We start from the raw sequence: 27,180 nt of genomic DNA, 5'->3' as shown, positions 1-27,180 counted from the left end.
GAACTGGTTGGGTGTGGTGATCTGAGCTGCCTTCCTCTGATGTCAGAAGTCCCCATGGATCCCTTTGCACTGGGTGGCCAGCCTGGGTTAAGTGCCCAGCCAAGAGTCCTGAGCAGAGTTTTCTTATCTTCATTTTCTAATATGAGTCTCCAAACTGGCGTACTTGCTTCTCCTAATTTCTGTTTCAATTTTTAGTTATAGCTTTAGTCTTACTGAATCTATGTCCTTTGTGAGAATGATCCTCAAATGATTTTATAAAGAGGAAAAAGAGTAAAATGCACAGATTAGTGGGTTTCAGGATTCAGGTGAGGCTCTTGCTTTCTGAGCTCATCATCTCTAACCCTCCACAAGATTCTAAGCCTCCTCTCCCCATGGCCATCTTGTGCCTGGACTATTATAACAGCCTCCCAGCTGTACTCTGCCCCCACCCTGCCCCAAATATCAGGCACTAGGATCTTTCATTATTGTTGTTGTTGTTGTTGTTATTGTAAAATTTTCATCTAGATACAAGCCTTGCTAAATAAATAAACTGCTGATATTTTTCCTACATTGCAGTTGCCTTTTTATTTCTTTAATGATTTCTTTTGATGGATATCAGATTTTAATTGTTAATGAAAGTCAATTTGTCACTTTTTGGCTTGTGCATATTTGATGTTTTTCACAGAAGGAGTCTTCTATAATGGACCTAGCCTGTCCTAAAGTCACAATGACATTTTCCTTTGTTCTTCTACAAATATTGTAATTTTGGAATTTGTGCTTAGGCAGATAATACACCCCAAGTACTATTGTGTATAGTGTGAGGAAAGGATAAAGGGTATCTTTCTGCTACATTTTTTCTATATGCTTAACTAGTTGTTCCAATACCATTTATTACAAAGACATTTATTACCCCATAGAGACATTAGTTACCCCATCAACTAATCATAAATATTTGAGTTACTTTCAAGGACTCTCCACTTCTGTGCCCTTGATCTCTGTCTATCTAAATCAATACCATATACTTTTGAGTATCTTTGTATTAGGTTTTGAAATCATGTAATGAGAGTCTTCCAACTTTGTCCTGTGTCAGAATTAGTTCAAATATCCTAGGTCCTTTGCATTTCCACAGGTTGTTGGAACAATCTGTAAATTCTGATGAAGGCATTATAGTCGTTTTAAAATCAGCATCATGGTGTGTCTCTTTCCTCCCTCCATCCTCCATGATGAAAATCTCCACTGACCTCATTTGCCATTGCAAGAAATCTAAGCCTGTCAGCGTGGCCTCCACATCTGGCCCTTGTCCCCTGGTGGATTCTGGGCGTCACAAGTAGGGTGTCTCCATGCACAGAGTTCTGGGAGCATTTGGAAGCAAAGGCAGTAGCCATGTTCTTCTCCTGAGGGGCTTGTGACTATTCCAGGAAAACCCAGTACAAGACTAGTAAGAGGTGGCATTCCTGTGGCTCTGTCTAAGGGTCCTTTTCATTTTGTAACAACATTTGGAAAATGCTATATGTCAGCATTCTGACATATAGCATTTTCCAAATTCTCATCTCAAATTTAATATATCTTTTCTTAGCAACATATGCTTCCTACCAAATACCTAACTACTTGGGAAACTTTTCTAATGATTAGTGTAATCACAGGATTGATTTGAAAAGCATATAAAGTCATTATTATATTGACAGCATCTAATAGTGAATATATCCTATTGACATGACCAGTTTGATGTGTGAGTTTAGTTTTCTGTTAGTGTGAAACTACAGCATTTTCCATTAATTTTAATGCCATGAGAAAATGTGGTCCCAGTTATTATTTCCCTTTGTGAAAGATGAATTATGGCTATTTAAGAACTGTTTGGTCAGGCGATGTCACCGGGAGTCACCCAGCACTCATATGTGCCCAAGCACAGTCTGAACATTCACTTGTGACGTGCCTTCACGCCTCTCCTCAGCACTTCAAGGTAAGTGCTGTCAGCATCCACAATTCACAGAGGAAGAAACTGAGAACTGGAGAAGTGAGAAATGTGCCTCAGGCCATAGCCTCTCAGTGAAGGAGCCAGACATGAGCCCTTGTCCAACTGATTCCCAAATCAGAAACCTGAAGCCATCACAAAATGGTGAGAAAATTATTCTGTGACCACTCCATTTGGGTGAGAAAACAGATTGCTTATGCAATCCTGCTACCAGTTACATTTGGGGTGTGTGTGTGTGTGTGTGTGTGTGTGTGTGTGTGTGTTTGCCTATATGTAGTTTTGACTTTCCTATAGTGAACAGGTATCACCTTGATAATGAGGAATTTTTCAGCATTTCTCCCAGTGAGGGTTTGCTAATCTTGGTATTGTGTCCATCTGTAACTGACACTTCTCCAAATCTCATGGCATCAGTGGGAGGCAGAGAAACAGACTTGGAAACAGGGAAGAACCAAGCTGGTTCCATTGCCAGGAACTGGGGGAAATAGCACTGAGGTGCTTCAGGGCCGGAGGCCCAGGACTCATACCTGCTTCTCTATGCATGATTCTCCCTGCCTGTTCAGTGGCCCTGGTGGGAGGTTCTCAGGTCAGGTGCCCAAGCTTCATCCTTCGGCAGGGAAGGAGCGAGCCACTGGGAACCACCAATGGTATCCACATGCCATGTTTGGATGGCCATAAATGACAACACCTTGTCCTCACCCTTGAAGTCAGACTGGCCTCTCCCCAGTTACCATGATTAGGGCAACCTCCTCCATCACACACACGAGGTCACCACTGAGCTCTGAGCAGCCTGCTGTGCTCAGTGTCCACCTGACTGGCCTCGTTAGGCTGTCTTTGACCCTTCCTTGGCCATCACCCTGTGGCTGATTTGTTCCAGCCCTGGCCCAGCAAATCCTAGACCCTTGGAAACAGGGATGGTCTCCTATTTATCTCAAGTTGGAGGCCTCTGCTCTTTCCGCACCTCAACAGAAGGCCAGGCGGGGTAGATCTTGGCCACCCAGGTCTGCAGCAGATCTGGTTTGAATCCTGCCCTGCTCCCTTGCTCTTTAGCTCTTGCTCTTGAGCTACTTCTCTCTCTAGGCATTACCTGGGCCTGGAAACTGGAGGGTCACACTTACTTGTGGATTTACCAGGGGTTTTAGTGGGATACTGGGTGCCAAATGCCTGCCAGCCCTGTTTTACTTCTCTGGCTCCTGCGCAGTCTCCTCTCTGGTCCTTCTCACCACTAGACAAGCTCAGTCCTCGAGCTTCCTCTCCTCCATCACCACACACGCCTTGGGGACCCACCCAGCCTCACAGCTCTAACTCATCTCTATGCCCTTGACCTCCCACGCTCCTCAAGCTGTTTGTTGGTCACATCCCAGGGCTAACTCCTGACTTAACCTCAGATCTGCTTGGATGGCTGCCGTAGTCTGGCTGGGCACAAATAACCGGGAGGTCATGAGCCACTTGTAGGTTCAAACAGGAACTAACTTTATTCGAGAACTCAACGGGAACTCAACGGGGATTCCGTGAGAACTCAATGGGAACTCCATGAGAACTCAAAAGTAGCGGGCACCCCAGGTAGCAGGAGCCGCCTTATTGCCGGACAGCAGAGGTTTATATATACAACTGAATACACAGCTTGTTTCAATTTAGTATCATCGGTTACAGCAACCAGTTATTATCTTAATAATTATACACAGCTTAACTTAATTATCATCATCTTAATGGCTCGCTGGCGCTACCCCTCAACCACTCCTTCTGGCAAAATGCCAGGCACCATCTTGACTTGGTTGTGGCTCTCAACAGATGGCCCCACTTTGGTGGATAATACCCTGTCCTTCTAGTTGCTCAGACAAAACACCACGGAACCAACGTGCCGTTCTTCTCTCCCACTCTCTCACATCCATCACTCAACAGATCCCACTGCTTTTCCTTCAGCAGCCTCTAACTCAGCCACGTCCATCACCCTGACTGGCCAGTCTGGTCCCAGCCAGTACCATCTTGGTCCTAGGTGACTGAAAAACCCTCTCAACTCATCTTTGTGTGCAGACCTGCCCTCATAGAGTCAGCAGCAGCCAGGGGATCCTGGAGAAATGTCAAATCATATCCTGCTCCACCGGGTCCCTCCAAGCCTCCCATTTCAGCCACTTCAAAGAAACCTCTTAGAAAGCACCTCGAGTTCCAGCTCCCTACCACCTCCCAGGTCCATCACCCCCTACTCTGCTCCCACCACAGTGCCCTGTTGCTCCATTAACAAGCCCAGGACCCTCCCGCCTGCCCTCAGGCCCTCGTATCTGCTGTTCCCTCCGCCTGGATGCTATTCCCATGACACCCACCTAGTTCACTCCCCATCCCCTTAGGCATCTTCACCTAACCATGGGGCACCTCCGTCTCTCCAACTCTCCCAGCACCTCTAGATTCTTGATTTTTAAAAAATGTTTTCAACATATACATAACATAAAATGTATTATTTCCATCTATTGTTTTCAGTTCCAGGAATTAAACCTAGAAGGGACAGAATTCTACCACTGAGCTACGACCCCAGCCCTTTTTTTTTTTTTTAAAGACAGGGTCTTGCTAAGTTGTTGAGACTGGCCTTCAACATGCAATCCTCCTGCCTTAGCCTCCTGAGTAGTTGGGATTACAGGTGTGTACCACACTCCACTTATTTCAACCATTTTGAGCATACAGTTCTGTGGTGCTAAGTACACCATGCAACCATCACCAGCTTAGAACGTTTTCATCTTCCCACACTGAAACTCTGCACCCATTAAACAATAACTCTCCATTCTCATTTCCCCTCAGAACCTGGAAATGGCCTCTCTGCTTTCTATCCCATGAATTTGACGACTGTAGATATTTCAAACAGATAGAATCCTACAGCATTCGTCCTCTTGTGACTAGCTTATTGCCCTTAGTATAAGGTCTTCAAGATTCATCCATGTTGTAGCAGGCATCAAATTTTTCTTCTTCTTAAGGCCAAACAATGTCCACTGTAGGTCTGTATATACACCATATTCAGTTCATCCATGCATCTGTTGATAGACAATTCTGTTGTTTCCATCTTTGGGCCATTGTGAATAATGCTACTGTTAACATGGTAATACAAATATCTGTTTGAGTCCCTAATTTTATTCTTTGGGATATGTAGCAATAAATGGAATGTCTGGGTCATCAGCAATTCTGCGATTAATTGTTTAAGGAAATGCCACATTGTCTTGCCCAGAGGCTACACTGTTTATAGTTCCACCAAGGCACTGGCAATGTGCCAGGGTCCCAGTTAGCCACATCCTCTCCAACCCTTGCTGGTCGCTGCTGCTGCTGCTATTGCTTCCTTACACTGCCGTCCTAATGGGTGTGGGTGGTATCTCCTCGTGGTCATCATTTGTATTTCCCTAATGATCTGTGATGTTGAGCACCGTTTCGTGTGTTTATTGGTCGTTTGTACATCTGCCCTGCAGGAATCTCTCTTCAAGTCCTTTGACTGTTTTTAAATCTGGTTATTTATTGTTGTTGCCCTTGTTGAGTTGTAGAGGTTCTTCAATATACTCCAGACATCAATCCTTTATGGGATGTCTGATTTGCAAACATTGTCTTTTCACTCTGTTAGACTGTTTTGTGTGGCTATCACACAATACCGGAGCCTGGGTAATTCATTAAGGACAAAGACTTAGTTATTACAGTACTGGAGACTGGGAGGCCCAAAGTTCAAGGGTTCACATCAAGAAAACATCTTCTTGCTGTATCATCCCATGGTGGAAGGTGGAAGGCAGAAGGACAAAAGAGTATGTGGGATGTGGAGGTAGCCAAACTCATTTTATCCGGAACCCACTGACTGCCTTAACCCACTTAAGCATTATGCTGGGGCTTAAGTTTCCAACACATGAACTTTGAGGATACATTCAAACCACGGCCCCTTTGACGCACAAGTTTCTAACTATGACATAGTCCAATTCATTTTTTAGACAAATTTTTATTAGATTTTTTTCTAAAATTGTTTAAAATAAGTTTATCTTTAAAAACATGTTTTTGTTTCTATCAAAGAAACCACTGCCACACCCAATGGGTTCTTTGTAATAGTTTATTAGCTTTAGTCTAATATTTAAGTCTTTAATATATTATTTTTTGTTTTGGTTGTCAATGGACCTTTATTTTTATTTATTTATATGTGATGTTGAGAATCGAACCCAGTGCCTCACACATGCTAGGCAAGTGCGCTACCACTGAACCACAACCTTAGCCCACATAATCTATTTTTTAAATATTTACTTTTTAGTTATAGGTGAACACAATATCTTTATTTTTATTCTATGTGGTGCTGAAGATCAAACCCAGTGCCTCACGCATGCTAGGCAAGCACTCCATCTCTGAGCCCCAGCCCCAGCCCAAATCTTTAATCTATTTTGAGTTAATTTTTGTATATGGAGCATACACCATTACAGTTGTCCCAGCACCATTTGTTGATAATATTTCCTTTCTTTATTGAATGGTCTTGGCACCCTTCTCAGAAGTGATCAACCATATATGTAAGGCTTTCTTTCTGGTGTTCTTTAACTATTCCATTGTTCTATATTTTTGTGTTTATGTCAGTACCATATTGTTTCAATTACTATAGCTTTGTAGTAAGTTTTGGAGGTTCCACTATTTGAAGTGTGGGACCTCTAAATTGTTTTTCTTTTTGAGGACTGTTTTGTTTCTTCAGGGTCCCTTAAGATTCCAGAAGAATTTTAGAATTTAGGATGGATTTTTCTATTTCTGGAAAAAAAAAGTATTGCACTGACTCTGTTGTTTACAGACATCTTAACAATAGTATCTTCTAATCTATGAACATGGGATGCCTCTCTATTTGTTGGGGTCTTGTTCAATTACTTCACCAATATTTTATAGTTCTCAAAATATAAGCCTTTCTTCTCATTTGATAAGTTTGTCCCTCAGTATTTTATTCTTTTTGAGCTACTATAAATATAATTGTTTTCAGTTTCCTTTCAATAGTTCATCATTAGTATATAGAAATTCAACTTATTTCTGTATGTTGATTTTTATCCTACACGTTTCATGAATTCATTTATTAGTTCTAGAAGGGTCTTTTTTGGAATTATTGAGCTCTTCTATATATAAGAACATATATCATCTGACAACAGAGAAAACTTACTTTTATTCTTTCTAATTTATTATATTTGATTTTTATCCACAGTATCTATCACTGATATGCCACAAATGTATTGTTTATTAGTTTATTGTCTGTCTCTTCCCCCACAAAAATGTAAGTTCCACAAGAACAGGTATTTTTGCCTGCATTTTTCAGTGTCCTTTGAACAATGCCTGGCTCATGTAAGAGCTCAATAAATATTTGTAAAATTAATGAATCGCTTCACCTGGCACATAGAAAGGACATAGAAGATGATAAGCAAATGATATTATTGACATAATATTTCACTGCAAGAGTGATAATTAAGCCTTAAAATAAAATATTTAATTGTGCAGAATAATTGCAGTGTCAAAGAATAAATAACACCACGATTCCAGCTGCACTGGAGTCCTTGGGAAGATCCCAAATCATTCCTTGGTGTGCCCTTTTAAGTAATCTCTTTGGCCATCACAGATGACAACACAGTTTGGTTGCCAATCTACACAGAGGGACTTCTATAAACAGGCCACTCCATCCTGTCATCTCCACTCAAATCCTTCAAGTATCCCATGGGGACAGGGCTGGCCTGGCCAGAGTCATGGCCAAGTGGCCAGTGTCCAAGTTTTTAGAGCTGGAGCTGGGACAGAGACTCCTGCCAAAGGCAGCAAATAGGACCAAGATCTAGGGCAGCCTGTCACAGCCCACTAGGAAAAGTCTGGGTTCCAGGACAAACAGAAGCCAGAGGGCCAAGGAGGAAGCCAAGGCCAGGGCGACAGAGCCAAGAGCTGAGTAAGCAGGTCAAGACCAGAATGGGAGTCGGGTTGGGAGGAGGTGTGCATGGCCAGGTCTGCAGGGTCAGCGGAGGCTGGCGCTGGTATCTGTGAGCAATAGGGTGGGGGCTGGTGGGAAGGGCTGCCATGAATGACAAGTGACAGACAGGTGTCCTCAGACTCTTGGCATGTTTCCTGATCAGCTATGTTTCTGCAATACAATGAAAGCTCAAATTTAAATGGTTCCTGGGAAAAGTTATTTCTTTTCTCAGAGATTAATCAGGAAAGCTTTTGGTGGTGAGCTGACCTTAGAATATTATTCCACCTTTGATCTGATCACCTACCTGATGCCTCTTTAAATATCTAAGTATTAAAAAAAATTCCGAGATTATCTAAAATTCTGTTCAAATATAGATAATTACAATAAGTATAATATATACACACACACACACACACACACACACACACACAAACACACAACTACCAATCTTCTGCTAATTCCCCTCCAAGTTGTTGAGACTGGACTTCCTGAGGAAAATGCAGATGATTTAGATCAACAGTGCTCACATTTTATGGTCCTTGGATCCCTTTACACTTAAAAACTACTGAAAATTCCAATGGGACTTTTTTTTTTGCAGATTATATTTAGCAATTTACCAAATTAGTAATTAAAACTGAGAATTTTTAACTTATTTAATAATTTTTAAACTAACAATAAATCAATTATATGTTAATATAAATGGCATAATTTTTATAAAAAATAACCATAATTTCAAAAAAGACTCAGTGAAAGGATGGTAGCATTTTACATTTTTTGCTAATTTTTTAAAGATCCAACCCAAAAGAAGATAGCTAGACTCTCGCATCTGCTTTTGCACTCAGTTTGTTGTGATATGTTGCTTTGTTTGAAGTTTATGATAAAAATACAGTGTCACATACGTATACTGTATTTGGACATCTACTTTCCTTTCTTCCTTCCTTCCTTCCTTCCTTCCTTCCTTCCTTCCTTCCTTCTTTCTTTCTTTCTTTCTTTCTTTCTTTGGTACTGGGAATTTAACCCAGGAAAACTTTACCACTGAGCTACATCCCCAGTCCTTTTTATTTTTTATTTTGTTCAAGTTGGCTTCAAACTTACTATCCTCCTCCCTCAGACTCCAGAGTCTTTTGGATTACAGGCATGCACCATGCCCAGCTAGACATCTACTTTTCAAGAAAGGACACCCAGGGCCCTCAGACTATACTTTGAGAATCACTGGTTTAGGTAATGATATCATGCCCCCAGCCATGTGGCTCATGGGTGTGTGGAAGATCAGCACTCAGAAAAGGAGAGGAGATGGTTGTGGGGGTGGGGACTTCACTGCTCACATATCTCTTCCTAACTCTTTCTACACTTGGCCAAGAGCAAGCTGACCTCAACTGGGTCCCTTGACTGGAAAAAAATGTTGACATGTCCTCCAAAAGCTCCTGCGTGAGACTATACAGGAATGTTCAGAGGTGAAATGATTAGATCATGAGACTGGTGATCTAATCGATGGATTAATGGATTATTGGGTGGTGACTATAGGCAGACAGGTTGTGGCTGGAGGAAGTAGGTCAATGGGGGCATGACCTTGGGGATTATATTATCCCTGGACCCTTGCACTAAAAGCTCTTTCTATGTCCTGCCTGTCTCAAACTGAGTGAATTTCCTCTACCACAACCTTCTGCCAACCTTCCCACCTCAAGCCCAAAGGTATGGAGTCAGCCCACCATGGACTGAATCTCTAAAACCATGAGCCAAAAGAATCTTTTCCTCCTCTCAATTTTTCATGTCAGGGATGTTAGTCTTAGCAGCACAAAGCTGACTAAAACAGAAACAACGCACAGCAATACTCAACCCCCAATACATACTGGATCATCTGGCAGATGAAAATGCTGATTTGATTGGCCTGAGCAAAAGCCTATATACAACAGGATAGTCAAAAGCTCCCCAGGGGGCTCCAACACACAGCCAGGGGTGAACTCCACCAGACAGAAGCTGGCTCAGAAAGCAGACTACCTGGGCTTGAACCTGGGCTCTATTAGTTACATATACAACCCACTAGTTATATAACCAAGCTCGGGCCAGCGGTTCAGCTCTGGTTACCTACCTGTAAAACAGGAATACTATGAGGGATATGGTGTAGTCACAGAAATCATCCCTTTAAAGCTCTTAGCACTGCGACTGGCACAATGTAGGTGCTCAGTAAGCTTCAGGATGATGGTTACGGTGATGACTGAGGCAGATCTCAGCCTCTTTCAGCTTCCAGGGACAGGTATCCCTGGGAATACTGCTCACACAAGGCTCTCCAGGCAGGAGTCCCAGCTCCTGCCCCAGCACTGCCACACAAAGCGGACAACCAACCTAGTCCTCTATCTCCTTATCTGGACACCGGGAATCACAACTCTGCCCCCTCCCCGCCCCAAGACCCAATCCTGGAATCCTGAGGGGAACGAGAGAGCTCTTGGCTGACCTGCACAAAGGTGAGGTCACTACAAACAGGTGCAGGAGGAGCCGGATGGAGTGCACCGGCTGTTCACGCTGCGTGCGGGTCGTGCGTACGTGTCTGAGTGCGCACGTGTTTTTCTCTTTATGTTTATTGGAACATCCCAAATCCATTACAGATGGTCAGAGGGGAGAACACAGAGTGGAAATATTTTAATGGCTTATTCTTGGCCTGTGAGCTGTCCATAGAGACCTGGAACAAATGAAGCTCCCTCCTCATCTGTGCCTGAGAACGTCATCTTCCTACATCACACGGCGCCTCCGCCTCGGAGCGCATCGGCTCACCCACAAAAATTAATTCGAAACGGGGGCCAGGGAGAGAGGGGAGGGCCTGGCTCTCTCTCTCTGGACAGCCGTGACTCCATGGTTTTATTAAGAGGCGGGATGAATCATGGAACACTTCTAGAATTACTGGACGTGGACAGCTCCTCCAGCTGTTAATGGGGTGGAATTTGAGAGCCTTCGAACACAGATGTGCTGCTGAGTCCGGTGACATCCTCACGATGCGACGAGCCTGCTGTGCTGACAGCCGGTGGAGTTCCTTCAGGTTCACTGGCTCTTGAGAATTCGCATGGAGAAAGGTGCCAAATAGGCGAGGTAACTAACAGAAGGGGACCGGAGGGCCACCTAGAGCCCATCCTGCGCCTGCTCAAGGAACTGTGCCCAATCGCTGAGGACAGAAAGTGATCCCGGCCGCTTAGACCACTAGGGGAGCCATGAAAACAGGAGGATAATTGGCTTCAGGGCTCAACACGCTTCAGGGGCAGGATTACAAAAGCTAATCTTCCATATTCGGCAGGTCAGGCAGCAATTAGCAAGGGGTCCCGGCTCTGAGCGCTGACATGAACTTGAGCCGCGGACATGTAGGGCTGGTTAAAGAAGCAGGAGCCTGGCCTTGCGCCAAGAGCTCACCCACCAGCCCTGCTCCCAGCGCCTGGGCAGGCTGCACTCGGAGAACGTGCTGGAAGCAGAGAGGGCCGGATTTTTCCTTCCAGTCTCGGTTTCATTCACAGTACGTTCCATCAAGAGGTGATTAGGTGGCTTGAAAATCTTTGCCAATCTGCTTGGTGTGAAAGGACATTTTAGGCTCTGCAAGCTTGCCTTACTCTTGTCACGTGGGGGGCTCTTCTGCCAGGTGGGCGTCCTTGTACGCTCCTCTGGGGTGATGCCATAGTCCCCTGCCAGCCTCAAGGTGGCTGTGACATTTCAAGAGCAGGCTCATCAGGGGATCTATTCTCGGGATGGATCCCAGACCCCCACCCCGGCCCAGCTCTGATCTACACTCCATAGAGAAAGGTCTCCCGGGATCACCTGAATGGGGAGAGCCACCCTCGATCCTCAGACTCTCACTCCACGGGGCATGAAGGGGCCTGGGTCACTGATGGTTGGCAGCGGCTCCCGACCATCGCCTATGCCACAGTCCACCCTCTTTCTGGCCCCTCCCAATGAGACGCTGCCCCAGGAGCTTCAGTACTTTCTCCTTATGAAAAGGGGTATGTGGAGGAAGCCCCGAAGCCAAATAAAATGGAAATGGACTTAAAACCTCACTAAAACAGATGGCTCCTACAGCCTCATAAAGGAAACCTTCAATCAGCATCTTCTTTCCGTCTTTCTTTATCCTGAGGCTAAAATTAGCTAAAATAATATCACTGAATTTAGAATGCAATTTTTAGACAAACTTTGGACACTTCCGATTAAAAGCCTCTAAAATGAGTTATTTCTATTTATCAGCTATTTAGACTGTATGCCTAAAATGACATGGATTTTGTGAACAAATATTTCATTACTTCTGCTGATTCTCCTGTTCCCCAGCCTGTGAGCTTAAAGAAGTGGACATGTGGACCTAGGGAAGGGGTGAGTGAGGTTCATAGGGAGCAGGGAAGAGAAGGGGTCTGAAGAAGTTGCCCCCTACCCAGTAGTCTGGTCTGTCAGCGTGCCCCAGAACAAGATAAATGAGCTTGCATACATCGCAAAAGCAAACCAAATGAAATCTCTCTCTTTCACACACATACGCACACACATACACACACACACAAGCACACACGCCACACCACCACATAAAAATAACAAGGACACTCACCTGTTCCTGAAATGCACGTTTTACCAGTGGATGACCCAGGATAAACTTCACTCTCTGAACTGTCAGAGCTCTCATCTCATCCAAACTCAAACCATACCTATGCAGAACAGAAACCACGGGGTTAGGACATGGCATTGCTGAGCAGAGCCTGCAGTATCCCCTGTTGGACGCTGTGTACACTGTGTGTGTGATGCAGACTGTAGAGTCAGCAAATGGCATCAACTAGAAAGGGAAAAGGGAGCATTTCCTGACACGACCATCTCAAAATAAGTCTACAGCTCCTCCTCTCTGAAGGCCTTTAAAGATTTCAGACACATGATAAATCTGTGATGGCCCAAGAGCAGCGTTTGTGGAGATGGGGATGTGGGTGACCTGCTGTGGTTGCCATAAGGAAAGTTGCTCAGGGCAGACTTAGAAAGACCCTCCTGGACCGCCACACCGTGGAACTAACTCCAGAGTACCCCTGAGGCTCCTCTTGTCTCCTGCTGCTCCCAGATGACCACGGGGCGATGCTCTCAGTCATCCACCTCTGCCCAGCAGGCAAGCCCTGCTCAGGATGCCCGTGGTCCACAGAGACCTCGTCATAATGGTGGTAGAGGCTTGGGCTGTGCTGTACTGAGGCTGTCCCAGCTCCACCTGGTCCCTGTCATTCCCTTCACTGCCACCACTCTGCTGCCTGCGACCTGGAGCCTCTCCCCGCCCATCCAGTCCCTCCCCTTCACCCCTGACAAGTGTTGCCCCCCATAAGCCTCTCACACACCTGGATGTCTACTTTTCAGTGAACCTAAATTCACCAGGGAGGAGTTATCCCGTCTCTGCCATCTAAAATGTTTCCATCCGAAGCAGAGTCCAAGCCTGGAAGAATCTCACTCCAGTGTGAGTCCTGGCTCTGTCACTAATTGTGTGATGCTCATACTGAGATGAATTAGACATTTGAATATTCTGACCAAGATTCTCAGACAACGGTCTTAACAATGATTCAGTAAGCAATCAAAATTCTCTTGAAACAAATAGAAAAAAAATCACATCAAAAAAAAATATATATATATGGCTGTCTGTCCCTTAGTCCACATTCTCCTATAAATGTGTGTTCCCTGTTTTACCCAAAAACTTCACTCCCAAGATAGCCCACATTCTCCAATGAGTGTGCCCCTGCTCTCCTTATTTAAAAAGCACAAAATGGAAATTGTAGAACCCAAAAGTATGGTAACCCAAATTAAAAATTTCACTGATGAACTTAATAGTGGGTTGTAGGTAACAAGGAATAAATTATTGAACTTGATAATAGGTTGTTCTGGTGTGAATATTTGTGTTCTCTCCAAATTCATTTGTTGAATCCTAATCACTAAGGTGATGATATTAGAAGGTAGAGCTTTAGGGGAGTGATTAGATCATGTGGGTGCAGCCCCGATGAATGGCCCACATATCCTTTGGAAGGAAGCCCCAGAGAGCTGTCATGTAAGCACTTACTGAGAAAGGAATATGTGTGAGGGACAGACCTCAGTAGGTACTAGATCTACCAGCACCTTAATCTTGGATTTCCAGCCTCCAGAACTATGAGAAAGAAATTTCTGTCTTTTACAAGCTTCCCATTCTAAAACATTTTGTTACATTCTAAAGCAGTCTGAAGAGACTAAGATGTAGATCAGTAAAATTTATCTTATTTGAGCAACAAAGAGAATATGGACTAAAAAATAAGACAGATATTTCTTAGAAACAACAGAGTCAATATCTATCTGTATTTTCAAGATTTCAAAAAGAGAAAAAAAGTGCGGCTGGGGCTGGAGCTCAGTGCAAAGCTCTTCCCTAGCATGTGTAAGGCACTGGTTTCGATCCTTAGCACCAAATAAACAAATAAAATATGGCATTTACAACGAGAGACAGAGAGAGAGAGAGAGAGAGAGAGAGAGAGAGAGAGAGAGAGAGAAGTGAGGGTAGGACTGGAAAAGTATTATAAAATAGAATGCAAAAACACTTCCAAGTAGGGCTGGGGTTGTGGCTCAGTGGTAGAGCACTTGCCTAGCATGTGTGAGGTACTAGGTTCTATTCTCAGCACTGCATAGAAATAAATAAGTAAAATAAAGGTCCATCAAAACTGAAAATATATTTTTAAAAAATACTTCCAAGTTCAGAAGAAAATATTATGAACCTACAGATTCTGGAAACTGGATAAACAACTAATTGCATACATTTGCAAGAAACCCATGCCAAGACACACCACAACCAAATTGTGAAAACTATCACAAAAAAATAGATCTTGAAGGCAGCTGAAGAGAAATGATACGTTACCTGCAGGAAATACCAACTGAAATGACAGTGGACTTCTCATTGGAAAACATGGAAGACTAAAGGAAGTGGCATGACCCTTTTCTAATACTGGAGCAAAACAAAAACTGCCAAGAGCACTGGTTTATCCAGCAAGAATATCTTTCAGGAATGACAAAGCATAATAAAGACATTCTCAGACCAATGAAAATCATTTCACTAACAATTTTTCTAGCAAAACTTACCATTAAAAATTATGAAAGATAGTTCTCTAAACAAAAAGGAAATGTAACCGAAGAAGGCTGGGACCTTCAGAAAGGAAAAAATACAAGAATGGGTAAAAATAAAGGCAAATATAGTAGATAAGAATTCTCATGGGGCAGGGGTTGTGGCTCAGCGGTAGAGCGTTCACCTTGCATGTGAGAAGCCCTGGGTTCGATCCTCAGCACCACATAAATAAATAAAATAGAGATATTGTGTTCAATTACAAATAAAAAGTAAATATTTAAAGAACAAAAGAATTCTCATGACGTTTTTAAAAAATATACTATCTTTTTAGTCACAATAAAGGTGAGCACAAAAGACAGAGCTATTTCCCACATATTCCCTACGCTCACATATACATACCCTCACCCATTACCACTCTCCTGCACCAGAGTGGCACATTTGTTACGAGGAGGAATACACATTGACCCATCATTGTCAACCAAAATTCAGGATTTATATTAGAGTTTATTCTTATGCATTCTAGAGGTTTGGAAACATTTCTATTGACCTGCATCCCCATTATGATATCATGAGAATTATTTTGAAAGGGTTGGAACCCCCCTAAAAAACAGAAGCCTTGAGGTTAAAGGAGTGAAACCTCTCAGGAGAAAATGAGACAGCCTTGGTGTTATGGGGTTAACCAGAAAATCAAGAGTTAATAATAAATTTAAAAAAATGAACCAGTCTTCAAAGCCATGTAATTAAGATAACACAACTGGAGGTGATAGGTTGGGATGCCAGCTCAGCCTGCAAAGACCATGTGGTCAGCAGAGATCCCAAGAGGCCAGAGCCACGGAAAACAAAGTCGTTAAACTTTAAATCCACTGATACAGGACAATAGTGTATGTGCCTTCTGAAAAAGACACTAGGGACTCTCCTAGAGGATAAGAGGCAGGTTCCAGGTGGTATGAGCAAACACACACAAACCGGAGTCACTGTTCTAGCCTGCAGTCACCTTTACAGTATTGGCACAGTACTAATCACACCCTCAGGTGGATTCTTAAGATTGTAACAAGACACCTGCAGCATAAAGAGGAAGAGCGCAGATGCACTAAGAGCCCACCTGTACATGTGATGACATCAGGAGGCAGCATCCTGCCCACCTTTGTCCTCTGTTTGAGGAAGCCTGGGATTTCCGTCCCCCATGGGCTGCCGACCTTATGCTCAAGCATAAGAATAAAGAATCTTGTTCCCATCTGCTGCTCTTCTATCAGATTCTTCTAATGGAAACTATGAGAACCACAAAACCAGAAATTGTTTCACCCTAAAAATTGCCTGTGCTCAGCCTGTTCTACCCTCCCTTTCCCTCGTCCCCAGTGCTTTCCCTTGATCCTGCCCTTGGACACTGTAGTTCTTATAGAAGAGGCACAGTCTATGTCCCCAGCCCTTGAATCTGCACTTGGGCTTGTAACTTTCTTGGGTGCAAAAATATGGGTAGACTTGAAAGAGGCAAAAGCTTGAAAAAGTGCTTGTATATTTCTGTTTCTCTCTAGCTCCTGCTCAATACTCAGGAAAATATGCTTAAGATGATCTAAGAACATGCCCAGGCTAGCCTGGGGGGACAGGGGTGGGGTCATAAGTACAAAACACATAAGAAGAGCTGACTTGTCCCAGTCAAGGTGATCTAGACCAGCCTGCCTATCATTAGGCAGCCCTAACCATGAGAAAGAGTCCAGCAAGGTCAACGGAGCTGCCCATGCAACCTGCAGTTGACTGCCACGCGTGAGTGAGCCCAGTAAAAACCAGCAGATCTTCCCAATCACCCACACATGCGTAACTGATGTAAGAAAAAAACAAACAGCAGTTGTTTTGAGCCTCTAAATTTTGCATCTTGGCTAACTGATCTAATATGCTTATATACCCAGAATTCCCCTAAACAACCAACTAAACCCCACTACAGACAAGAAGGGCTAGCAGGATACACAATCAACCAGAGAAACCAACAGCATTCATTTAGATATCTAAGCAAGCAGTTAGAAAAATACAGGAAAAAACAGACCCCACTTCCCAAAGTAATAAAACAAAAGAATACACACCTAGGAATAAAAATAAAACTTACAGAACTTACATAAAGAAAACTTTCAAATCATGCTGAAGGACACAAGAGAAAACTAAAACAAATAGGAATGTGCACCACTTTTTTTTAAACAATAACATAAAAAAATTCTCCCTAAGTCACTCTATACATTGAAGATGATCCAAATTAAGATGCCAATAAGGAATTTAAAATCATATATAAAAAAGAAACAAAAATAATCAAGAAAACTCCAAAACCAAGGAGTTATGATTTCTATCAGATAATAAGACATGTGGTAAGTTCTCAGAAATTCATATGGTGAAGAAATAGGCAGATAGACCAATGGAATATGATTAAAAGGTTGAGAAACAGAAGTAAAAATATATGAAACTTAATATGTGCAAGACAAATCTGGTAAATCAAATCATGAACAAACAGAACATTATTGAGATGTTCCATTTGGGTAGCCAACTGGAAAAAGAAAGAAAGTCAGATTCCTATTTCACATCAAATGTCAGAATAAATTCCAAATAGATTAATGACTTACCTGGGAGAAAACAAAACCACTAAGTGTTAAAATATAACATGAAGAATTATTTTATAACTTAATCCAAAAGTCCTTTCTAAATGTGGCACAATATTTGTAAGCCACAAAGAAAAGATGGTTAAGTTTGACTAATAACAGAAATTTTATGAATGACAAACATACCAGAAGAACAGTCAAGACAAATGACAAACTGAGAAAAAAAAAAAAGATACTGATGTCATTGCAAAGGGGCCCATTTTTCTAATCAAAGACTTCGTATGATTCATTAAAAACAGACCACTAAGTGAACAAATGATTTGAACAGATGATCCACAAAATAGAAAACACAACCTGTATGTGTGTGTGTGTACACACACACACACACACACACACACACACACACACACATATATATATATCCCTGCTCTTTTATGCAATAAGAGAAGCACAATTTACAACTGTACCCAGCTGTTAATTTTCACGTGTCACATGAACAAAATGCAGACAGTGTGCTAACACACCGTGTCACCAGGATGTGAGGAGGGACTGCCCTCTTGTGCCAACCTGGGGAGGGAGGGGCAGGGTGAGAGTATAGAGCGGCACCGTTCCTGTGTGTATGGCAACTAGACAATACTGTCATCCAAGTTACAGAAGAACCTGCCTTTGACTCAGCAATTCCTCCTCCAGGAACTTACCCTCCAAAGTGGCCTCACACATGTGAGGAGCTTGTGTACGCTGTAGAATCACAACTGAACCGAGCTGTAGAATAACAGAAGCTGGAGCCTTTTCACATATGCAACCTGCACTCCCTGTTACCTGTGCATTCTGTAAGCAACAAGAGGAATGAGAATCAAGAGAAATGCCAGCCTGTGAGGACTAGAGAGAAGAGCCTCTAGGAACTGTGTCATAGGCAAGATTCTGAAATATAAATCCTTAGCTACGTCCTCTGCATTTCCCAGTCAGTAGCTCTAATGTGGCATGGTGTTATTCACCTGTTTTAAAACACCAAATTCACATCTATTCTCACATTGTTAAGCTTCCTGCTCATAATAAAACCAAACTTTTCATATGGGTCAAATTCTAGTAATAATTCTGTTAATCTATGAAGAAAAGTAAGACATAAGGTCTGACCGTTAATGTGCAGATTTACACACACTGGCCAAGGGATCCAAAAATCATATTGAAAAGTATTAAAAACTATATTTGTATTATTTTAAAATTCAAAGAAAATATTTTAAAACTGTAAGATAAACAGATCTCAAGAAAACTGCATTGTTACTAAACATTTCTCCACCACTCACAGCCAAGTTCTGTACATTAAATAAGTTTCTCACCAGAGATATGTGAGGCACTTTAATTACAGACCTATCCTTCCCACCCCCACTCCCAAATGCTGTCCTAGGGATGAGCATAATGTTATTTGGACATAAATAGTTATTTGCAATAGCACAACACGTGAATGTTTAAAAGTCCATTAATATAGTAGTGAATTAATAAAATGTAAAAAATCCCTGCAATGATAAATATAAAAATCCCTGCAATGGTAAGTAAAAAGAAAAAAATCTCTTTACACACCAATATGAGAAAATTGCCAAGACGAGTGTTTATAAATGAAAACAAAGGTAAAAACAATTAAATATATTATTTTTTTACTGGTATACTATATGTCCAAAAAAAGTAGATAAATATATTTACTTACTTACTTATGAATAATGGTATTTGCCTTTTGTGTACATGGAATGGAGGTGAGGAAATCGGGCAGATAGGGAAAAGTACTCTACCTTTTTACACTTCTAACTTTGAACCCTGTTAAAATAATACCTATTCAATAAAATGATGCTTGAAATGTACTTAAAATTGTACAGTTCAAATCAACCACTAGAGGGGGATTGTTCTTCATTTGAACAGACACCGGGACCAAGAAAAGTCTCTCAGAAACTCTTCCTGAAAACCTGAACATTTCTAAATTTCTAAATATCTAAAGTTCTAATATTTTTCAAGGAAAAAAAGATATCAAAAAATCTCTGCAGTGGAAAAAATCAGAGTTTCAGCAAAACTCCCAAGAGCTCTGAATGACTAAGCAACATATATAGTTGATTATATAATTTCTGTCTTTAAATATGAACCTCCACACCCAGCAACCTTGGGTGATTATTTTAGATACTATTTGTATAACAATGACATACAAATAATACTTAATAATTTGGGTATTTCACATCCATAATCTCTCTTTCCTTGAGAGAAGATATGTAGAAGATGGAAATATGGCAAATACCATCCCCGCGCCTCAGTTTACAGAGGACCCACAGAATTAAGTGACAACTTGTGAAGTCCCAGGATTAATGATATTAGTTCCAGGATCAGGCGTCCAGGCTTCCATGCCAGGGGACATCTTGGGCACAACTATGGGGACATGGTGAAGCACTGGAGGGCCCACGGCTACCCACAGCAGATCCACCACCACTGACTTAGCCACTGCTGTTCTGTTCAGGATTCTTCTTGACAAAAACAATCTCATTACTAAGAACAAGTTTGAGGGTCTCTGCACTAAAGCAAGACACCAGCAAGCACTGAAACCAAAGTACCAGTTTTGCCTTCCCTCAGAGAGGCGTGGGCAATGGGCATCTAGCATAAGAGACACCAGGTGACCTGACTCCCTGAACCAGGGCCATGCCACACGGCACCATGTTAAAAAGGAGTCCAATCATACATGCCACTTAAAGTGGCCAAGAGAAAAATGCCACACCAAGCGTTAATGAGGATGCAAGCAACAGGATCTCTCATTTGCTGATGGTGGGAACGTAATATGCCACAGTCACTCAGAAAAATTTGACAGTTTCCTATGAAGTTCACCTTACACTTTTCATACAAGCCAATGCCCTCACTCAAGAGAAATGAAACATTTTGTTTCCAACAGAAAAGGAAAGAAAAGAAACCTAAACACAAATATTTACAGCAGCTTTATTTGCAGTCATCCCAGAACTGAAAACAATCCAGATATCCTGTAAGCCAGAATGAACCCACACACTGTGGTACCTCAGACAATGCAGCACAAGGAAATAAACTAGTGACTCATGGATGACCCTCAAGGGCATCATGCTGAGTGTAAAAAATCCTACCACAAAAGAATTACATACTATATGACTGCAACTTTATAACATTCTCACAATGACAAAATTATAGTAATGGAGAACATATCAGTGGCTGTCCGGGGGTGACTGTGGAGGGGTCTAACTTACTGCAGGAGAAGCACAAGGAAGATTCTCCATGGTGCCATTGATGCTGATCATGGTGATTATGCAAAACAACACAGGGGATAAAATTCCACAGAACTACACACATACCCAGGGTGGGGTGGGGGGGGTGCTCCAAAAGATTTGAAGAGATGCTTCACAAAAAAGAGCATACAAATGGCCGCCAAGCACACAAGAAAGTACTGAACCCAACCAGGCATCATGGAAATGCAAGTTAAAGCCACCAAGAGGTACCAGCACACACCCACCCTGAATGGCAAAACTTATTTTTAAAAAGTGACAACATCAAATTTTGGCACGGATGTGGAACACTGCGAACCCTCTTACCTTGTCAAGAAAATGTAAAATGGCGCAACCACTTTGGAAAGAGATCCAACAGATTTCATAACACTACTCTGTGATCCAACAATTACAATCCTAGGTATTTACCTAAGAGAGGGTTATAAAAAATCTTATAGAAGAATGCTTATATCCACTTTATTTTAAAAAGTTCCGGTGGGGGCTGGGGTTGTGGCTCAGCAGTAGAGTGCTCGCCTCGCACGTGCAAGGCCCTGGGTTCAATCCTCAGCACCACATAAAAATAAATAAAAAAATAAATAAAATGTATTTTCTTAAAAAACATACTTTAAAAAAAAAAAAAAGTTCCAAACTGGAAACCGCTCAGGTGTCCACCAGCAGGAGAACAAGATCGATCATCAATAAATTGCAGTCTATTCACCAAACAGATTTAGCAATAAAACAATGTGCTCAGACACACGGGTACCCTATATTAAACTAGAAAACATTATTCGGAGCTTTCTTGGGTCACTTACTAGAAGAAGCCAGTTGCCATGATGTGAGGACACTCAAGCAGGCTCGTGAAGAAGGCCCATGGGGAGGAACCCAGGACTCCAGCCAACAGCCATGTTACCAGAGGATCTTCCAGTCCTAAATGCAACCTGTGCCAGAGCTACCCAGGTGCTGGAATTCCTGACCCACACACTGTGTTAGGCAGTATGTGTTGCTTCTTGGGCTCCTAAATCCTGAAGTAATTTGTTACATGGCAATAGATAAATAATGCACGCTTCACTGTCATGCACACATACAAAACTGATGGGCAGGAGCTACTATCGTATTTTTAAAACTTCTTTAATAAAATATGATCCACCAAGAATGAAGGCATGAGTTATAAAGCTCCAGCCCAGGGAATTACCACAAAGCAGACCCACTGTGACCCCCAACCATGCCAAGGAAGGGCCTTTCCAGCACCAACCAGCCCAGAACGTCCTCTTAGATCTCGCAGCCTCTATGGTCTTCCCCAGTACTGACCACTGTCCTTGGTTTGCAACTCCATAAATTATTTTTTACTTCTTTCGAATATTAAAAATAGGATTACCCACTATGTGTTATTTTGTGGATGGCTTCTTTCACAACACATGACCAATGAGAGTCATCTCTAACATCTGTACTGCATTCATTTTCATTGCTGTTTAGGGTCAAATTGAATTAATATGTCACAAAAAACACATCAAGTGAACTAACTGTGTATGATTCCAGTTACTGCAAAACTCAAAACACACAAAACTAACCTATTGTGGTGGAACAAAAACACAACCAGGGTGGGTGCCCCAGGGGGCTGGAGGTGGGGATGCACTGGGAAGGGCATGAGGGAACTTTCTAGGTGATGGTAGTGGGCATATTTTCATATGGATTTAGATTCCATACATCTGCACTTGTCAAAAATCTGAGAATGAGATTTTTTTCATTTCATTATATGAAATTTCACAACAAATAAAAAGACCTGAATGCATATTGAAGTCTTATAAAAGATACACATGCTGAATTGTCTAGGAGGAATTGTACATGTGTGACAGGTCCAGTAGAGTAGCATGTTGGTGGCAGAACCTCAGTCGGATATGTGGATGTTGAATGTCAGTCTTGCAATTTAACGGTATGTTTAAAATGTTTTAATATAAAGCACTGGGGAAAAGTAGATGACCAGAAGAGGAATTATGGCAGGGCTGTTATTTTGTTATGTAAGAGACACCTCTGCATCCAGATCTTGGTTTCTAAATGCAATTTCCAACTAAAAGGAACCAGGGGCTCCTTGGAGAAATGACCGATTCTTTGTCAGGAACAGGACAATGCAATCTAGGTCTGGAGTACCTGACAGTTCCAGAAAGTGAGGAATGTTCAACTAATGACCAAACGTGGCACATCAAAGGACACAGAGCCAGTTGAGGGAGGGTGACTTCCCCCACCTGTCCTCTTGTCATACTTAGTGACCTGCTTCCTGCTATGGTTTGCATGTGTCCCCAGAATTCATGTGCTGTAAACTTAATCCCCAAAGTTATATGTTGATGGCATTTGGAAGTAATTAGGATTAGATGAGGTAAAAAGAGAGGGACCCCCATGATTGCATTAGGGACTTTATAAATATAATATACTTCCAAGCTAGCAAGTATATTAGTCAGGTTTTTTTTCACTATAATGAAACACCTGAGGCTACCTATTTATGAAGAAAAAAAAGTTTATTTTGTTCACAGTTTTGGGTGCTCAAATTCCAGCCAGCATAGCATAGACTCTGACACCTACCCACCTCCTGCTTTCCCCTCCATGGGTCATCTCATGGCAGACTGCAGGGGTGGCAGCAAGCAAGCACATCTGGAACGAGATGTACTGGCTGGGTGGGGCCAGACTCAGGCCTTACAACAAACCTCTATGGAGAACTACCAAGAGGTTGCATGAGGACCTTCTTAATCCCATTGTGAGGGCAGCAAGTGACCTAAGAACTTCCCACTAGGCCACACATCTTCTGTGTTCTACAGGAGCTCCCAATATCACCAACCTGGGGACCTGGCCTCTAACACATGGACCCAGGAGACACTCGGGCCATATCCAAACCACAGCAGCACAGCTACTCTGTCTCTCCCGTCAATGTTCTGAGATTCCATAGAGTCCCCACCAAGAGATGCAGCCCCTCCATCCTGGACCTCCCAATCTCCAAACATGAGAAATAGATTTATTTTCTGTATAAATATCCCAGTCCACAGCACTAATAGCAACATAAAATAGACTAAGAGCCTCCTGAAGGGGGTTGTAATTTTATAATGGAGAAACCTGACATGCACCACCATAGCCCAGTGGCCCAGGTTAACTTCACAGCTGACCGGCCAGGTGATAGACCATGGGGGACCAGAGGACACTTCCCCTCTTGGTCTTCTTCCCAAACTCACAATGCCAGTCTTAGACATGAGGAAAACAAAAGCAACCCAAATGAGGGACAGCCAAGAAAATACTGGACCTTCAGAAGAATCAAGTCCTGAAGAGCATGACAAGAGTGACGAGCTGTCACAAACCAGAGGACCAAAGGGGAGGTGACAACAGCACAGCTGATGTTCTGAGTGGGATCCTGGACAGGAAGAGGGAAACCCATAAAGTCTGGAGGTTGATTAGTAGTATCGGCTCAGTTCTGCACTCTTACTTCTGACGAATGGTCTGGGGCTTATGTAAGATGATAACAAAAGGAGAGAGGTACATGGAAACTCCCAGAACTATCTTTGCAACTTTCCCATAAATTAAAAACTAAAAAAAGTCCATTTTAGAAGACACAACAGCAACAACAAAAAGAACTTTGTGCATTAAAATAAAATTTTAAAAAAACCCTAGAAACCCTTAAAAACCGTGTTCATTTGGTTTCTAAAAATCTAAGCAAGGGCTGGGGATGTGGCTCAGTGGTAGCGCGCTCGCCTGGCATGCGTGCGGCCCGGGTTCGATCCTCAGCACCACATGCCAACAAGGATGTTGTGTCCGCCGAGAACTAAAAAATAAATATTAAAAAATTCTCTCTCTCTCTCTCTCTCCTCTCTCACTCTCTCTTTAAAAAAAAAAAAAATCTAAGCAAAAAAATCAGTTTTGGACTAGTGGAAAACAAACCTTCAGGCACCAACTTTAAATGCTCTCGTGACAAGGAACACCCTTGGTGCCTAGCCCTTGGCCACCTGTGATTCCAGACATTAAGGCGTTCTAAAGTTCTGAAGTGAAACATTAGCAAAAACTCCCAGATCAACCTGATTCCTGGCACAACCTTGCTCTAATAATCTGCCCCTTTTGCCTGGTACCTTTTGCAATTTTGCTTCAGGTGATTCCTCCAAATCAGCCCATGATAACTCCCACATCAATCTCTTCTTATTGACAACAGCAAGAATCGAGGATGTTCCAGGGCTGGGAGTGTAGCTCAGTGGTGGAGCACATGCTGTGCAGAGGCCCTGGGTCCAAACCAGCACCAAACAATGGGAAAAGTCTCCATCACAAAGTGAGGTGCAAATTAAAGGTGGCTATGAAGAACGATTCCCCAAAAGCAGAGAGCAAAGAAGTCATCTGCCTTCTAGTAACACCACAGCCACCACCAGAACTCAACCTCCTGTCCCAGAGCCTCCTACCGGGCCCCAGCCCACCCGGTGAGCCACAGGCACAGGCCCAGAGAACTGAGAACAGAAACAGAAACTGCTGAATCACCTTGTGGTGACTGTCAAAGACGGCAAGGGTGGCTGAGAAAACGCGAAGGAGTGTTTCTAAGGCCTGTGGTTTAATTTCAGTTGTGAAAAGACTCAACCAGGGAGCTGTATACTTGTTAACTGCCAAAGTCTACAAGGGCAGCAGGAGAAGAGACCAGACAGAGAGCAGGAAAGGAAAGAAAAGAGGACTACCCGGGAAGGATCCCGAAAGGAGGCACTTCCAGCCCACAGCCCTGTGCCCAGAGCTCCTGGCCCTCGGGAGCACATGGAAGAAGGGAGGTCCCCTCCCAGCCTTCCTTGCTGGACCCATCCTGTTCTCTTGCACCATCCTTGAGCTATCACTAAGCCCCTGCTGAGCACTAGGAACTCAAGTTGGGCTATTTCTGTCCTCAGAGGGCTCAGACGTTGCATGGGAGTCAGAGGAGTGAGAGGTGGGTGCCCATGCAGTGTGACACAGAGAAAATTTCACACACTCTCAGTAAGTCATCAGTGACCAGGGCTGTGGCTGCCTCTGGGGGAGGGCAAGGTTGATTTCTGTGGTTTTTAAGCCTTTGGTCTAGCAACTACTTTTACCTGGTTCTGTCAGGATGAGCTGCAGGGGTAGCCAGAGAGCAGAGTGAGAATCAAAGCACTCAGCCCAATGACATTCTAAGAAGTGAAGTTCTGGCCTGCTGCGGTGGCCCTGCCTGCAACACCTATGATCTCAGCTACTCAAGGCTGAGGCAGGGGGCTCACAAGGTCCAGGCAGCCAGTACAACTTCATGAGATGCTGCCCCAAACAAAATTTTAAAAGGGCTGGAAATGTAGCTCCGTGGTTTAAGACTCACCGAGCCCACAGGAGGCACTGAGTTCAATCCTCCATAATGAAAAAAAGAAAACACAAAAACGAGGTGTCCTAGAAGTCCCCTGGATGGAAGAATGGGGTGTGGGGAAATGATAGAAAAGATTGGAAGGGAGCAGGCAGGAAGCACAGGGAAAAATATGACCAAACCAGCAGAAGCTACCTACGACACAATCTCCTACAACAAAAATACAAACTGTCAACAGTGCAAAAAATATTTCTTCAGTGGGCAGAGATCTGTCACTGCCCATGCTGCTGGGGACACTTGCTCCCGTGACATGATGATATAGCTCCACTGCCAGCCGCAGGGGCAGCTCCTGATCAGTCCAGGGCATCACACAGGTCCTCACCTCCAGGGCAATGTTGGATTCAGAAAGGAGGCTGATCCTTGAAACAGGAGAGGGGTTTTTGTTTGGTTTTGCTTTGTTTTGTATTTTAATTTTTGCTTGGTTTTGTTTTAGGATGTCTTTAGGAAGCATTGAGGCTGAAATGGCAGTAAGGGTTAGTTGTGAAAACAAGAGGAAACCAGGTGTGGGGTGCACACCTGCAATCCCAGCAACTCAAGAGGCTGCGGCAGGAGGTTCACAAGTTTAAGGCCAGTGTCCACAACTTAGTGAGACATTGCCTCAAAATAAAATAGAGAGGTCTGGGATGGAGATCAGTGGTGAAGCACCACTGGGTGCAATCCCCTGTACCAAAAAATAAACAAAAGCAGCCAGAAGTGGATGTGTGGCACACCAGTTAATGTGTCGGAGGGACACCTGGTCCTAGGGTCCATGGCTAGAGCCAGGCCTCAGCTCCTATCTGAGGCTCTGCTCTGCTCATGGGGTGGCTAAGTCTGCCGGTGAGTGCGCTCCCTGTTGCCGGTTGTACTGTAAATGTGACAGTTACTCAAAGGACGTCTTGATGGAATAGGACTACACACAATTCTGCTGCTGTCCACGGCGCAAACTCATTGCTGTGGTTCAGACATATCCCCCCAAAGTTTCTGTGTTGGAAACTTAATCCCCAAAAACATATGTCATAATTTTCCATAAAGGCATTTGGAGGGAAGAACTTTGGGATTAGAGAATGTTAGG

General features: G+C 43.1%; 1 protein-coding gene across 1 annotated transcript in view; it reads right to left on the bottom strand.

Annotated features, from left to right (window-relative positions):
• The window catches only part of Acoxl (acyl-CoA oxidase like), a 203,921-nt gene that overhangs the window by 158,431 nt on the left and 18,310 nt on the right, over positions 1-27,180 (bottom strand). Inside the window, exon 2 of the mRNA XM_077792061.1 lies at positions 12,436-12,532. Within this exon, the coding sequence (XP_077648187.1) occupies positions 12,436-12,532 (97 nt within the window). The remainder of the gene's footprint in view (positions 1-12,435; positions 12,533-27,180) is intronic.

This window comes from Urocitellus parryii, chromosome 12, assembly GCF_045843805.1.
Source record: "Urocitellus parryii isolate mUroPar1 chromosome 12, mUroPar1.hap1, whole genome shotgun sequence".
Classification (NCBI taxonomy): Eukaryota; Metazoa; Chordata; class Mammalia; order Rodentia; family Sciuridae; genus Urocitellus; species Urocitellus parryii.
The sequence above is the reverse complement of the archived record's forward strand: the minus strand, read 5'-3'. Positions and strand labels throughout refer to the sequence as shown.